Below are 14,349 nucleotides of genomic sequence, written 5' to 3'. Positions count from 1 at the left end.
TTGTTTTTTTTTCAAATTGAAGTATAATTGATTTACAATATTGTGTTAGTTTCAGGGATAGAACATAGTGATTCCGGTTTTTTGCAGACTATATTCCATTATAGGTTATTACAAGATATTGGGTATAATTCCCTGTGCTCTACATTAAATCCTTGTTGCTTATCTACTGGTTTGTATCTGGTAATCCCATACCAAGCATCGAGTCCTTCTAAGCATAGGCATCTGTCTGACTGCGCAGTTCTACAAATTATTATAAAAATGGGAATAATCCAGGAATGATCTGAATAGACTTTGCTAAAAACTCATGGTTACAAGACTGTGAACAAAGACCAGCATTGTGTAGAATGATTTGTGAATATTTAACAGGCTTCTCAGACAGATAAAGGCACATCAAATACTTACCTTCAGAGGTGGGTCATAAGGCTGTAGTGAAATAAATGTAACAATAGAAACACTTGGAAATGGTAAAAGCAGGCGATATATATATATATATATATATATATATATATTTTTAAATCTTGGCAGTGGTCTTTTTTTTAAATTAATTAATTAATTTTTGGCCGCGTTGGGTCTTTGTTGCTGTGCGCGGGCTTTCTCTAGTTGCGGCGAGGGGGGGCTACTCTTCGTTGCGGTGTGCGGGCTTCTCATTGTGGTGGCTTCTCTTGTTGTGGCCCACGGACTCTAGGCGCGTGGGCTTCAGTAGTTGTGGTGCACGGGCTCAGTAGTTGAGGCTCGCAGGCTCTAGAGTGCCAGCTCAGTAGTTATGGTGCACGGGTTTAGTTGCTCTCCGGCATGTGGGATCTTCCCAGACCAGGGATTGAACCTGTGTCCCCTGCACAGGCAGGTGGATTCTTAACCACTGTGCCACCAGGGAAGTCCCGCAGGCTATATTTTTATATCATTTCGTAGTTCATTTGTATTCATATATGCTATTTAATTCTTACAACGAGGTGAAATAGGAAAGAAGAAATAAGTTGCCCAAGAGTAACTAACTGCTTGCAGAACCAGGACTCATAAAGATCTCCTTATTCTATAGAGCAGGGGTAGACAAACTATAGCTGTGTACCAGATCTAGCCTGCTGCCTGTTTTTATAAATATAGTTTTATTGAAACACAGTTGTGCTCATTTAGCTAAGTATTATCTGTGGCTGCTTTCACATTACAATGACAGATTTGAGTAGCTGTGATAGAAACCATGTGCCCACAAAGCCTAAAATATGTATTTTCTGTCCCTTTACAGAAAAAGTTTGCCAACTGCTGTCATAGAGAACTATACCATAACTAAAACGTGGGATTCTGAACTGGGAAAATTGCTTCTTTATCCCAGAAGTTGTGCTTTTGCATTCAAGCTGAATATACTTTTTGTTTCTAAGTATGAGTACTTTATAATTAGCAGGTGCCTATTTATGGACATTTAAGTCTTTACCAATTTTTTAAATTGTAAATGATGCTATAGTAACTATTCTTAAACAGCAGCTTTTTTAAAAATTCAATCATTTATTCAACAATATTTAGGTTAAAGTTTTCTTTCAAATCATAAAGAATTCCCCCACCCTTCCCCCAATAAGTATTTATAGAACAACAACAACAAAAAAACATGAAGGATTCACTTTTATAGGAATTGTCCTCCCACTGTAAACAACTAAAAAATAAGATAAAACATATAAAACAACTGTTTTCAGACATTCTATTTAGGCAGTACAAGAATGTGAACTCTGAGAGACAGAAAACAAAAGAGGTGAGCCTTATGATTGGTCCAGATAACTGGCTGGAGTCAGTTTCCAGGACAGTCTGGGAACAGAGAACGCAAAGAGAGGATGGTAATCTTGCTGAGTTGAGAAGCCTGAGCTTGGAGTTAAACAGCAACTTTTAACACTTGTTAGATTCTTAATCCCCCTGCAGGATGATTCCTGAAGAGGAATGTATGTGTCAAATAGCATGCGCTTTATCAATGTTGAGTAGTCTTGTACAAGTTGACAAAATTGTACAGTTTGGCACAGTTCTGCCAGATGGCCATAGAGAACAGGTTCACCAGGTTGCCCCACCAGCAGTGCACGAGGATCCCTGCGTCTCTGCATCCTGCCTTCCCCTGGCGTTATCCAGCTGCTTTATTGTTGCCAGTGATTGTCCAGCCATAGAGCATTGTTGTGTTGATTTGCATTTCTCTTCATGGATTTACATATCTAAATGGATTTACATATCTCTTCATGTTATTTGTTGGCCCTTTGGCTTTTGATTTCTGTAAATTGCCTATGTACCATTAAGCTTGCTGCGTTTTTCTAATTCATTTTTAGGAGTTTCTTGAAAATGTTGGCTATTCCTTCCTTGTCGGTTTTAGGCATTGCACATATCTTCTTCCAGTTTGTCATTTGTTCATTGATGTTGTTCATGCTGTTCTTCATTGCACAGATTCCCTTAAATCCAATTAATCACACTGCTTTGTCTTACGGTTTATGCTTGTGAAGTTTTATTTAAGGAGCTCTCCACTCCTAATTTGCAAAGATATCCTCTTGCTTTTTCATCTATTAAGTTTGTAGTTTAACATTTCATATTTGTGTATTAGTGTGTGCATTAGTACAGCTTTATCTTCTTCATTCGTGAGCCATTTCCCCCCCAATGTCATCTATTAAACAACTTTTCTTTTCCCATTTACATGTGGTACCATCTTTATGGTATATTGTCTTTATACATATGCCTCTGTGGAATATGAAGTTCCATTCTTAGCCCATTTTCCTTCTCATTCTGAAATTTCTACCTTAGAAATCTTAACTTTGCCCCTGCCCCCTTTAGTATCCTGATGCCTTGTACATTTGTATCTCTAACCTTGATCCTTCCTTCAAGTTTGAAACTTGTGTATATACCCTGCCTTCTGGCTATCTCCCCTACAGGTACCACTGTTAGACCTGCGCGGTCTCCTAGGAGTTTCGACTCGCCCAGGAAACAACAAGAGTCGGAAGCCGATGCAAAACGCAAGAGGTTTATTGAAGGCCGGTGCACCGGGGTTCCTTGGTCCTCACGTAGGAGGTCGAAGAAGGAACCCTTTTGGGCGCGAATATGTCAGTTTTATAGGTTCCCATTTCCCCGTATGTAAATTATAGATTTGGTTGTGTTCTCCTGCTGATTGGTCCCGGCTTAGGCTCGGACCAGAGAGGGAACTTGTCCCCAGCTGCCTGATTGGTCTTTGACAGACACCTTTTTTACATTTTGTTATCTCCCTCCTTCTCCCCAGCTGCCTGATTGGTCTTTGACAGACACCTTTTTTACATTTTGTTATCTCCCTCCTTCTCGGAAGGGGGCCGGACATCCTGGAAATTCACCCATTGTCTAAGAAGCCCCTATTGTCTGGAGAGTTCTTAATCATTAGCTGGAACAATGTCCCTCGAGTCCCACATTCCCCCCTTTTTCTTGTGACTATTGATTCCAATCATGGAATCTCAACCTTCTGTTCGTAAACTTTGGTACTGTTGTCTTAACATTAGAACTTGTACAGTACTGATACGTTCTCTAATAAATGCTATCAAGCGATTTAGAACACATGGTCCAAAAGTTAAAATCAACAATAAAACAATAAGAGGTCCCAACAGAGTAGAGATTAAGGTGGTAAACCAGGGGGACTTATCAAACCATGATTGAAACCATCCTTTTTCGTTTTCTCTCTCCCTTTGCCTTTTATCTAAGCGTTCCCTTAGTTTATCCATGGTTTTGGTAATGGTTCCTGAATGATCAATATAAAAGCAACATTCTTCTTTTAGAGCGGCGCATAATCCCCCTTCTTTAAGAAACAGCAAATCTAGGCCTCTTCTATTCTGCAACACCATTTCTGAAAGTGAGGTGAGTGATTCCTTTAGTTGAGTTATGGAACTTTCTAATGCTCGAAGGTCGATGTCTACAGCCTGTCTTAAACTTGCATAATACTGGGGTTGTTGTATGAGGGCTGTGGTTCCTGTTCCTATCCCGGCAGATATTCCTAGTCCTAGAAGGACAGCCAATGTGAGGGTTACAGGTTCTCTTTTGTTTTTTCTACATATTCATCTAAAAAGGATGAGTCTGAATGGTAGATAAGTCTAGGGACTAATTGCACTAACACACAAAAGTCAGCTGAAGTATTAAGAACCTCTAAAGAGACACAAGGGGTGAGCCCCGTGTTACATGCCCACCATCCATCTTGAGGAGGTACAAGATATCCTGAGCCTGAAGGGAGGCTGAAATCATGACAAAGGTGTCTATGGGACTGGGGAGGTGTTCCTACACAAGTACCATTTCCAGAAACCGAGGACAGGGTTAATTTACTGGTCCCTTCTTGCTTCCATCGACATTGGTCGGAGGAGGTAGAATTAGTATAGTTGGAGCTATATCCTATAGCATCATAATAAGGGGGAGGGGCAGCATAGCAAAGCCAACATGATTTTGTAGCCTCTGGGTTTGTAGCATTGAGAACCGTAAAGGCTGCCTGCACCAAAGAAAGCATCCTATCCTGAGGAGTCCCAGGCTTAACTGTGGGTTCTTTGGATCCAGAGGTTTCATTAGTCTCATTCTTTGTTGACGTAGCTGAAGGGGCCGGGGGAAGCAAAGGGGGGCCAAGTATGGGATTTGGGCCTATTGATATAGGAGAAGGAGTCTCAATCTTTAGCTTAAGGGTCATTAATATTCCTAAATCATATCCCCTCATGTAAAATCTAACGCCCCAAGAATGACCATTTATCCATTTTTTATCTCTTTTTCCGGGATTACTAAAGGAAATTTTAAGGGGATGACACCATCCTGAACATTTACTCCGGTGTCCGGTATCCTCATTATGAGAATAATTAGCCGTTACAGTAATAAAATCCCAAGTTGAGGTGGGTTTCCAATTAGTATCCCCGGTAGTTTCACATCCCCAGCTTTTGCAATAAAAGTTTTCAGTTCCACCACATTTATAATTCAGAGATCAAGGGCGGGGGAACCCGGGGCATACGTAGAAAGTGAGGATACCAAGCATCATTCTTTTGCCTGCATTTTTGCAACCCGGCCCAAACCAATCAGTTTCCGAAACTTTGGAAGGGGCAGTGTTCATATCATGAGAATCTTCTGTATCCCAATAAGGTGCTCCTATAGCCAATTTACAAACATCACGAAAAAGATCTGGCCACCAGGTCCAGGGGGGTGCAGTATGACTAATGGACCAGGTTACATCTCCAGTCTGAGAAATTACCTGCCAAGTTAAACGTTGGGGGAGGTGAGGGCTAAAATCACTTACAGTCAGTAAAGGCAGTAAAACCAAAATTATAAGTCTTAGGTTCGTAGAAGCTTGAGTTTGAGCGGGTTGTCGGTTCTTTGGGCCCGCCATCCTGATGATGCCGTCGCTGGTGCAGCCTTCACATGTGAAGCATGGATCCAGGCAGCGATGCCGTCCACTTTTATGGCCGTTGGGGTGGTGAGGAGGACGGTGTATGGTCCTTTCCATCGAGGTTCCAACGTCTGGGTTCGATGCCGACGGACGTATACGGAGTCTCTGACTTGGAAAGGATGAGTTTCTCCCGGTGTTCCCGGTTGGTAGGCCTTGGCGAGTTGGGACCATATTTCTTTCTGGACCAATTGGAGTCCCAGTAGCCTAGCATATAAGTCAGTGTTATTTTGACAATCAGGTTTTATTTCTTTTCCTAAAGTGAGGAGGGGAGGCGGGGCACCATATAATATTTCAAAAGGAGTAAGATGGTATCGGGAAGGTGTATTTCTAACCCGGAATAGGGCCAAAGGAAGGAGCACCGTCCAATCGGTACCGCCAGTCTCCAAGGACAATTTAGTTAGGGTCTCTTTTAGAGTCCTATTCATTCTTTCTACCTGACCTAAACTTTGGGGTCTATAGGCACAATGTAATTTCCAATCAGTCCCCAAATATCTGGCCACATCCTGACTTACCTGGGCGACGAAGGCTGGACCATTATCAGACCCTATTACCTTTGATGCTCCAAATCGAGGAAAAATTTCTTCTAAAACCTTCTTGGCTACTACAGCAGCTGTTTCTTTCTTTGTTGGGAAAGCCTCTATCCATCCTGAAAAAGTGTCTACAAAAACTAAAAGGTATTTATTACCGTACCTTCCAGGACGCACTTCGGTAAAGTCCACTTCCCAGTAAGTTCCTGGGCGGTCCCCCCTGAGTCTCTTTCCAGTTTCAAGTTTCCCTTTGTGAGCATTTACCTGTTGACATGGGACGCATTCCTGCACAATTTGTTCAGCTAATTTTGTCATTCCAGGGGTTTCGTACCCGGCTTTTTGTAACAAGGCTACCGTCTTTTTAGTCCCCAAATGTGTCCATCTGTGCATCTGTTGTAACATGGATTCTGCTTGCTGAGGGGACAAAGTTCCTTTTGTTGTGGCCGGGATGATTTCTTCATCGCGGCCTCGTTTTTCAGGAACTTTATCTGACAGTCCTAAAATGACTTCTCCCGATGCTATTTCTCGGGCCACTTTGTCAGCCATATTATTTCCCCTAATTATTGGGGTATTTCCTTTTTGAAGTCCAGGGCAGTGGATGATACTGACTTTAGTAGGAAGCATGAGTGCAGTCAACAAAGCCACGATTTCGTCTTTGTTTTTAATTTCTTTGCCACCTGAAGTTAGTAGCCCTCTCTGTTGGTAAATGGCACCGTGGATATGAGTGGTAGCAAACGCATATCTACTGTCTGTGTAGATGTTTACTTTTTTATTCTCTGCCATCTCTAATGCCCTCGTCAGGGCAATTAATTCAGCTCGTTGGGCTGAGGTCCCTTGTGGTAGCGCCGCTGCCCATATGACTTGTTTTCCGTCTACCACGGCTGCCCCAGTTCGACGCTTACCTTCCTCCAGGAAACTGCTCCCATCCATGAACCAGGTGAAATCAGCATCAGGGAGGGGCAGGTCCATCAGATCTGGCCTACTGCCGTGTGCTGCGGCTAGTACTTCCTGACAATCATGTATGATGGTGGAGCCTTCCAAGTCAGGATCAGGTAGCAAGGTGGCTGGATTGAGTCCTGTGGCTGGAGCAAACTTGATGCGATCTGAGTTTAGCAACAGGGTTTGGTAATGGGTCATCCTGGCAGTAGTTAGCCACCTATCCGGTGGTTGACGGACTACATTTTCCAGGGCATGAGGAGCTGTTATCGTTAGATTTTGTCCTAAAGTTAGTTTGTCAGCATCTTTGACTAGAACGGCCACTGCAGCGATTATCTTTAAACAGGTGGGCCATCCTGATGCCACAGGGTCCAATTTTTTTGACAAATAAGCAACTGGGCGATTTCAGGGACCCAATTTCTGAGTCAATACTCCTTTTGCAATGCCCTTATTTTCGGCCACATATAAATGAAAAGGTTTGGTTACATCTGGCAGTCCTAGGGCTGGAGCTGAAAGTAAAGCTCGTTTGATTTGGTCAAAAGCCCGTTGTTCCTTATCGCCCCAAACGAAAGGAGTGCTGTTTTTGGTTAGGGGGTACAATGGGGCCGTCAGCTCAGCAAACCCTGGAATCCATAGTCTACAGAATCCGGCCGTCCCCAAAAATTCTCTAACCTGCCTGGCGCTTTTGGGAGCCGGAATTTGGGCCATCGTATCCTTTCTGCTCTCCGTGAGCCATCTTTAAGGTCCAAAACAGTATACCACGTATGTTGAGGTGGAAGAGTGCTCAGGAGGTTGTAAGGGTTTGGAACTGTGGGGTGCAGGTCTGCCACCCGTTTGTTTACCTCTCGTAGATCCTGCGCCGGCCGATAATCATTTGTTCCTGGTTTCTTTACCGGCAGGAGAGGGGTGTTCCATGCTGATTGACATCTTATTAAGATGCCCAAGTCTAGTAGCCTCTGTATATGGGGACGGATACCGTCTTTGGCTTCTCTACTCATGTGGTATTGACGGACCGTTATTGGGGTGGCAGTTGCCTTGAGTTCCACTAGCACCGGGGGCCGATTTTTGGCCATCCCCATTCCGGCAGTTTCTGCCCAGGCTTGAGGGAACCGAGTTACCCAATCAGTAACATTAACTCGTGAGGATGAAGGCTGCTCGTATAATTTATATTCATCTTCTAATTTCATAGTCAGTATTTGAAGTAACCTTCCCTTATTATCAGTTATGGTGGGACCTTCTGGCTGAAAGTGGATTTGAGCCCCTACTTTGGAGAGTAAATCTCTTCCCAGCAAAGGATAGGGGCATTCCGGAATAATCAAAAATGAATGGGTTACTCGTCCAATCCCAAGATCTACTGTCCTTCGTGTGGTCCATGAATATTGTTTATTCCCAGTGGCTCCTTGTACCCATGACCTTTTAGCTGAGATAGGACCTTTTGAGTGGAGAAGGACGGAGTGCTGGGCTCCGGTATCTACCAAAAATTGAACAGGTTCCCCCTCCACTTTAAGAGTTACCCGGGGCTCGGGGAGAGGGTTCGAGCCCTGACTTTCCTAGTCTTCTTCCAATGTTAAGATTTTGTTTCTGGTTGGCCTTCCTCCATTCTTTTTCTTAGGGCATTCTCTCGCCCAATGTCCTTTTTCTTTACAGTAGGCACATTGGTCCTTGTCTAATGGCCGCCTTCTGTCTGCCGTTCGCCCTTCCTGCCTATTTCTATCCCCTATATTTCTTCCTCCAACCACAGTGGCCAGTATCTTACTTAAATTCCTCTCCTGTCTCTTATCCCGTCTTATTTCACGGGCTTCCTGCTCTTTCTGCTTTCTTTCTTCCTTCTCTTCCTCTGTTTCTCTTTTGTTATATACTTTATCTGCCTCTTTTACTAACTCCTGAAGCGAAAATCCCTGCAAGCCATCTAGCCTCTGTAATTTCTTCTTAATATCAGGGGCCGCTTGATCTATGAAAGCCATTGCTATAGTAGCCCTATGTCCCTCCGAAGTTGGATCATAAGGGGTAAAGCGTCTAAAGGCTTCCATTAAACGTTCCAGGAACACAGTTGGCGATTCCTGGGGCCCCTGAGTTACTTCCCTTACCTTAGCCAAATTAGTGGGCCGTCTGGCCGCTCCATGGAGACCCGCCACCAGAGCCTGGCGATACATTTTCAGGCGCTCCCTACCTTCCGGGGCATTGAAATCCCAGTTTGGCCTGACGAGTGGGAAACCAGCATCAATCTCGTTAGGCAGCTGGGTAGGTTGCCCATTGGCGCCTAATACATTTTTTTTCTGGCTTCTAAAAGAACCCGTTGCCTCTCCTCAGTCGTTAGGAGAGTCTGAAGCAGCTGCTGACAATCATCCCATGTGGGCTGGTGGGAGAAAACAAGAGATTCTATTAAAGCGGTAAGGGCCTGTGGATTTTCGGAAAAAGTTGGGTTATGCATTTTCCAATTATAAAGATCTGCAGAGGAAAAGGGCCAATATTGGAGAGGTCTATTCCCTTGGCCGTCGGGGGGGCCATATTCTCTAAGAGGTAGGGCAGTGGAGTCCGGGGAGATAGCCCTCCGGCTCCTAGTGCCCGCTGAGGGACCCCTTTCTTCTTCCATCATGGATGGTTCCTTTGGTGCCGAGGGCAGTGGAGCTGGGGGTCCTCTAGGTGGTAGGGGATTTGGGGCCGGAGGATAAGGGGGTGGGGAATCCAAAAGAAGCAAATCGGACTGCGGGTCAGGATAAATCGCCTTCGGTGGATCCGGGGCGTCGGGTAGCTTCTCCGTGTTGGGGTTTTTCTTTAAGGCTAATATCTCCGACGCTGCTGATGTGTGCGCGGACGTACCTGTTGAGGAAACAAAGGGCCGGACCCACGGAGGTGGGGAGAGAATTAAATCTTCCCAGACCAAGACATATGGTACTTGGTCTGGATGTCCGTGGGGATCTATATTAAATATCTTAGACTTCAGCAGCTTAATCTTGTCTAATAAAAAGGATCCTTCGGGGGGCCATCCTATCTGAAATGTTGGCCATTCAGAGGCACACAAAGTCTGCCACTTTCCTTTCTTTACCTCTACCGAAAAATTATGGGCTCTGGCCCGAACTTCGGTCCAATGGCTTAGGGTAAGGGAAAGAGGAGTCGTCATAGTTTGTCCCATTGTCGTCCGTCAGAGAAGAAGAATAGACCACAATACAGAAACAGTTAAAAACTCCACGAAACACATATACACATGGGCCACCGCGAGCTCGCTTCAAAACCGAAACCTCTTCAGATGGCAGTTATCACCAAGGGAACTGCCGAAACCGAGTGAAGGGGAGACAGAGTTTGCCTCTCCTTCCAGATGAGCCACCAGGGCGTCCCCTAGGGCTCATGGACGCCGGCTATTAGCACGTCTGCCTAGCCAGAGGTCCGATACAGATTCCATAATAAGCCGATTCTTACGGCTTTCCTCCGATAATGGCCCACAAAGAACAAGGGACAAACAGACAATCAAGCTCGAGCTTACCTGGTACCTCCAACTCCCGATGTTCTTGTGGTCCGGGGCGAGTGGAATCCCGGACGAGCCCCCAAATGTTAGACCTGCGCGGTCTCCTAGGAGTTTCGACTCGCCCAGGAAACAACAAGAGTCGGAAGCCGATGCAAAACGCAAGAGGTTTATTGAAGGCCGGTGCACCGGGGTTCCTTGGTCCTCACGTAGGAGGTCGAAGAAGGAACCCTTTTGGGCGCGAATATGTCAGTTTTATAGGTTCCCATTTCCCCGTATGTAAATTATAGATTTGGTTGTGTTCTCCTGCTGATTGGTCCCGGCTTAGGCTCGGACCAGAGAGGGAACTTGTCCCCAGCTGCCTGATTGGTCTTTGACAGACACCTTTTTTACATTTTGTTATCTCCCTCCTTCTCGGAAGGGGGCCGGACATCCTGGAAATTCACCCATTGTCTAAGAAGCCCCTATTGTCTGGAGAGTTCTTAATCATTAGCTGGAACAATGTCCCTCGAGTCCCACACCACAAACTCAAAGTATTATAAAATAAACTCATTATCATCTGTACTGCAAACCTGTTTCTGTATTCTCTGTTTCAGTGGGTGGCGTCACCATCACCCATCACCCATTCCGGTTGACAGCCTTGATTCTTCCCTTGTCCTGATCCCCAACATCCCATTGTTGGGGAGGAAGAAAATTTCCTCTACCCTCTAGGTTCTTCTGACTGGTCTAAGAATTAACTTGACGTGAGACAGATTAACAGGAGAAAATCAAACAGAGTTTAATAACATGTGTACATGGGAGAGACCCAGGAAAACCGAGTCACTCGCCCAAATGGCCAAAACCTTTACTTTAAGTACCATCTTCAGCTGAAGACAAAAGAGGATGTTGGTGGTGAGGGTGTGGGACTTCCAAGGGGAGGAAGGCAATTCACATGGAGATGGGAAAGCAAATGTTTTGTAAGTAAATGTTTGCTGGGCCCTGCGGAGACAATGGGACACAGAGTGGACTCTGATCTCTGAGTTTCCCCCACCACACCTAGTCCATATTCTTCGCAGATATGTCTGCTGATAGCTCTATTCCTGTAACAGGCTCTCTGTCTAAATTTCTTGGGCAGTTAGTGGGAAGGTCAAAGTTTCTCCTTGAGTCTTTTGGGCTATGATTGTTTTCAACTTGAAATAATATGCTTGCCAAAGAGACATTTTGGAGTGACAAGTTTTGCTCCCCCACACCATGAATCACCACATCCTGCTGTTTTTATTTCTTGATTCCACATTTTCCTCTCTAAATCTGTGATGGCTGCCCTAATCAGGCCCTGATCATCTTTTGCCTGGATTACAAATGCATCCTAATTAACCTCCCTTCTCCAATCTAACCTTTATTCTGCTTGCCAGATGAATCATTCTAAGAGGAAATTGGGACCATGCCACTCCCCTGCTCAAAGCCTTAAATGGCTCCATGTAAACAGCAAGGCTCTTGGAGGCTCCCTCGGGAGGTGGAGGCCTGGGTAGCATGGGGATAGCAGCAGCACTGGGGGGAATCTGGTCAGGCACCCGGCACCTGGGGTGGGGAACCGCTCAGCAGGGCCCCTATATCTAGGGCAGGCCCCACCCTGCCCACCACACCAACATGGTGCAATAAATAAAGTTTCAAGTAGTAAGTCAGTGTCAGGTAGGAGATCTGGGGGCTGGCACACAATTACAATTGTGTTAATTTCTACTGTACAGCAAAGTGATTCAGCCATACATATACCTATATATTCGTTTCCATTATGGTTTATTGCAGGATAGTGAAGATACTTCTCCGTGCTATACAGTAGGACATTACTGCTCATCTATGCCTTACATTTTGTACCCCAACAACATCAAATTGTTTATAGTTTTCTCCACATGCCATTGCACTGAATTTTACTTCTATGTCTTTATTCCACCTGTTCTCTGGAGTGAAGCCTCCTCCCTCTCCTTTGCCTATCAATGCTTCATGATCTCTTAGAAACCTTCTCTAACCAACCTCTTCCTCCAGCTGGCTCTAGGGTCTCCTTTGGCCTCCTGCTGCTTCCTGAACATACCTCAATCATTAACTTACTGCCTGTAATAGCAACCATGATGTATATATCTACTTATAAAATACAATGGAATCCCCACAGGCAATACCTTAGCTCTGACTTTCCTCATTTCTGAACTTTATTATTTCATGGTTTTCTAATTTTTCCTCCTATCTCCAGTTTCAGTTTTCATTTTCAATTTATACCCCATAGTGAATTGAATAGTCTCCCCCTAAAATTCGTGTCTATTGGTAGCCTCAGAACATGACCTTATTTGGAAATAGGGTTAAGGATCATGCAGTGATATCATACTAGATTTGAAATGGACCTTAAGTCTAATGACTGGTGTGCTTACAAGAAGAGGAGAGGACACAGAATCACAGAGGTAAAGCTGATAGAAGAAAGAGGCAGAGATTGGAGTGCTGTGTCGACAAGGAACCCCCAGGAGCTGGAAGAAGCATGGAAGGATTCCTTCCTAAAGCCTATGGAGTGGGTGTGGCCCTGCCGGCACCTTGGTTTTGGACTTGTGGCCTCAGGAACTCTGAGAGAGACATTCACAGAAAGATAGACAAAATGAAAAGGCAGAAGACTATGTACCAGACGAAGGAACAAGATAAACCCCAGAAAAACAACTGAATGAAGTGGACATAGGCAACCTTCCAGAAAAAGAATTCAGAATAATGATAGTGAAGATGATCCACGACCTTGGAAAAAGAATGGAGGCAAAGATCGAGAAGATGCAAGAAATGTTTAACAAAGACCTAGAAGAATTAAATAACAAACACCTAGAAGAATTAAAGAACAAACAAACAGAGATGAACAATACAATAACTGAAATGAAAACTACACTAGAAGGAATCAATAGCAGAATAACTGAGGCAGAAGAACGGATAAGTGACCTGGAAGACAGAATGATAGAATTCACTGCCGTGGAACAGAATAAAGAAAAAAGAATGAAAAGAAATGAAGACAGCCTAAGAGACCTCTGGGACAACATTAAAGGCAACAACATTCGCATTATAGGGGTCCCAGAGGGAGAAGAGAGAGAGAAAGGACCCGAGAAAATATTTGAAGAGATTATAGTCGAAAACTTCCCTAAAATGGGAAGAGAAATAGCCACGCAAGTCCAGGAAGCACAGAGAGTCCCAGGCAGGATAAACCCAAGGAGAAACACGCTGAGACACATAGTAATCAAACTGACAAAAATTAAAGCCAAAGACAAATTATTGAAAGCAACAAGGGAAAAAAGACAAATAACATACAAGGAAACTCCCATAAGGTTAACAGCTGATTTCTCAGCAGAAACTCTACAAGCCAGAAGGGAGTGGTATGACATATTGAAAGTGATGAAAGGGAAGAACCTACAACGAAGATTACTCTACCCGGCAAGGATCTCATTCAGATTTGATGGAGAAATCAAAAGCTTTACAGACAAGCAAAAGCTAAGAGAATTCAGCTCCACCAAACCAGCTCTACAACAAATGCTAAAGGAACCTCTCTAAGTGGGAAACACAAGAGAAGAAAAGGACCTACAAAAACAAACCCAAAACAATTAAGAAAATGGTCATAAGAACATACATATTGATACTTACCTTAAACGTGAATGGATTAAATGCTCCAACCAAAAGACACAGGCTCGCTGAATGGATACAAATACAAGACCCATATATATGCTGTCTACAAGAGACCCACTTCAGACCTAGGGACACATACAGACTAAAAGCGAGGGGATGGAAAAGATATTCCATGCAAATGGAAATCAAAAGAAAGCTGGAGTAGCAATAGTCATATCAGACAAAATTGACTTTAAAATAAAGAATGTTACAAGAGACAAGGGAGGATGCTACATAATGATCAAGGGATCAATCCAAGAAGGAGATAGACCAATTATAAATATATATGCACCCAACACAGGAGCACCTCAATACGTAAGGCAACTGCTAACAGCTATAAAAGAGGAAATCAACAGTAACACAATAATAGTGGGGGACTTTAACAC

At 44.1% G+C, this 14,349-nt stretch overlaps 2 protein-coding genes across 2 annotated transcripts in view; one reads left to right on the top strand and one right to left on the bottom strand.

Annotated features, from left to right (window-relative positions):
* The window catches only part of GRPR (gastrin releasing peptide receptor), a 285,213-nt gene that overhangs the window by 182,234 nt on the left and 88,630 nt on the right, over positions 1-14,349 (top strand). The gene's annotated exons all lie outside the window — the stretch shown is intronic.
* Positions 2,931-7,533, bottom strand: LOC132594481 (uncharacterized). Its single transcript, XM_070044737.1, has 2 exons — positions 3,256-7,533; positions 2,931-3,192 (listed from the first exon to the last, which is right to left on the bottom strand). The coding sequence occupies exon 1, from the start codon at positions 7,048-7,050 to the stop codon at positions 5,272-5,274; it is 1,779 nt and encodes a 592-aa protein (XP_069900838.1). The 5' UTR covers positions 7,051-7,533; the 3' UTR covers positions 2,931-3,192; positions 3,256-5,271.

Source organism: Globicephala melas, chromosome X (assembly GCF_963455315.2).
Source record: "Globicephala melas chromosome X, mGloMel1.2, whole genome shotgun sequence".
In the NCBI taxonomy this organism is placed as follows: Eukaryota; Metazoa; Chordata; class Mammalia; order Artiodactyla; family Delphinidae; genus Globicephala; species Globicephala melas.
This window is presented reverse-complemented; position numbering and strand designations above follow the sequence as displayed.

Coding starts and splice junctions, on each gene's coding strand:
- LOC132594481 (XM_070044737.1), bottom strand. CDS start 7,050: ATGACCCATTACCAAACCCTGTTGCTAAACTCAGATCGCATCAAGTTT.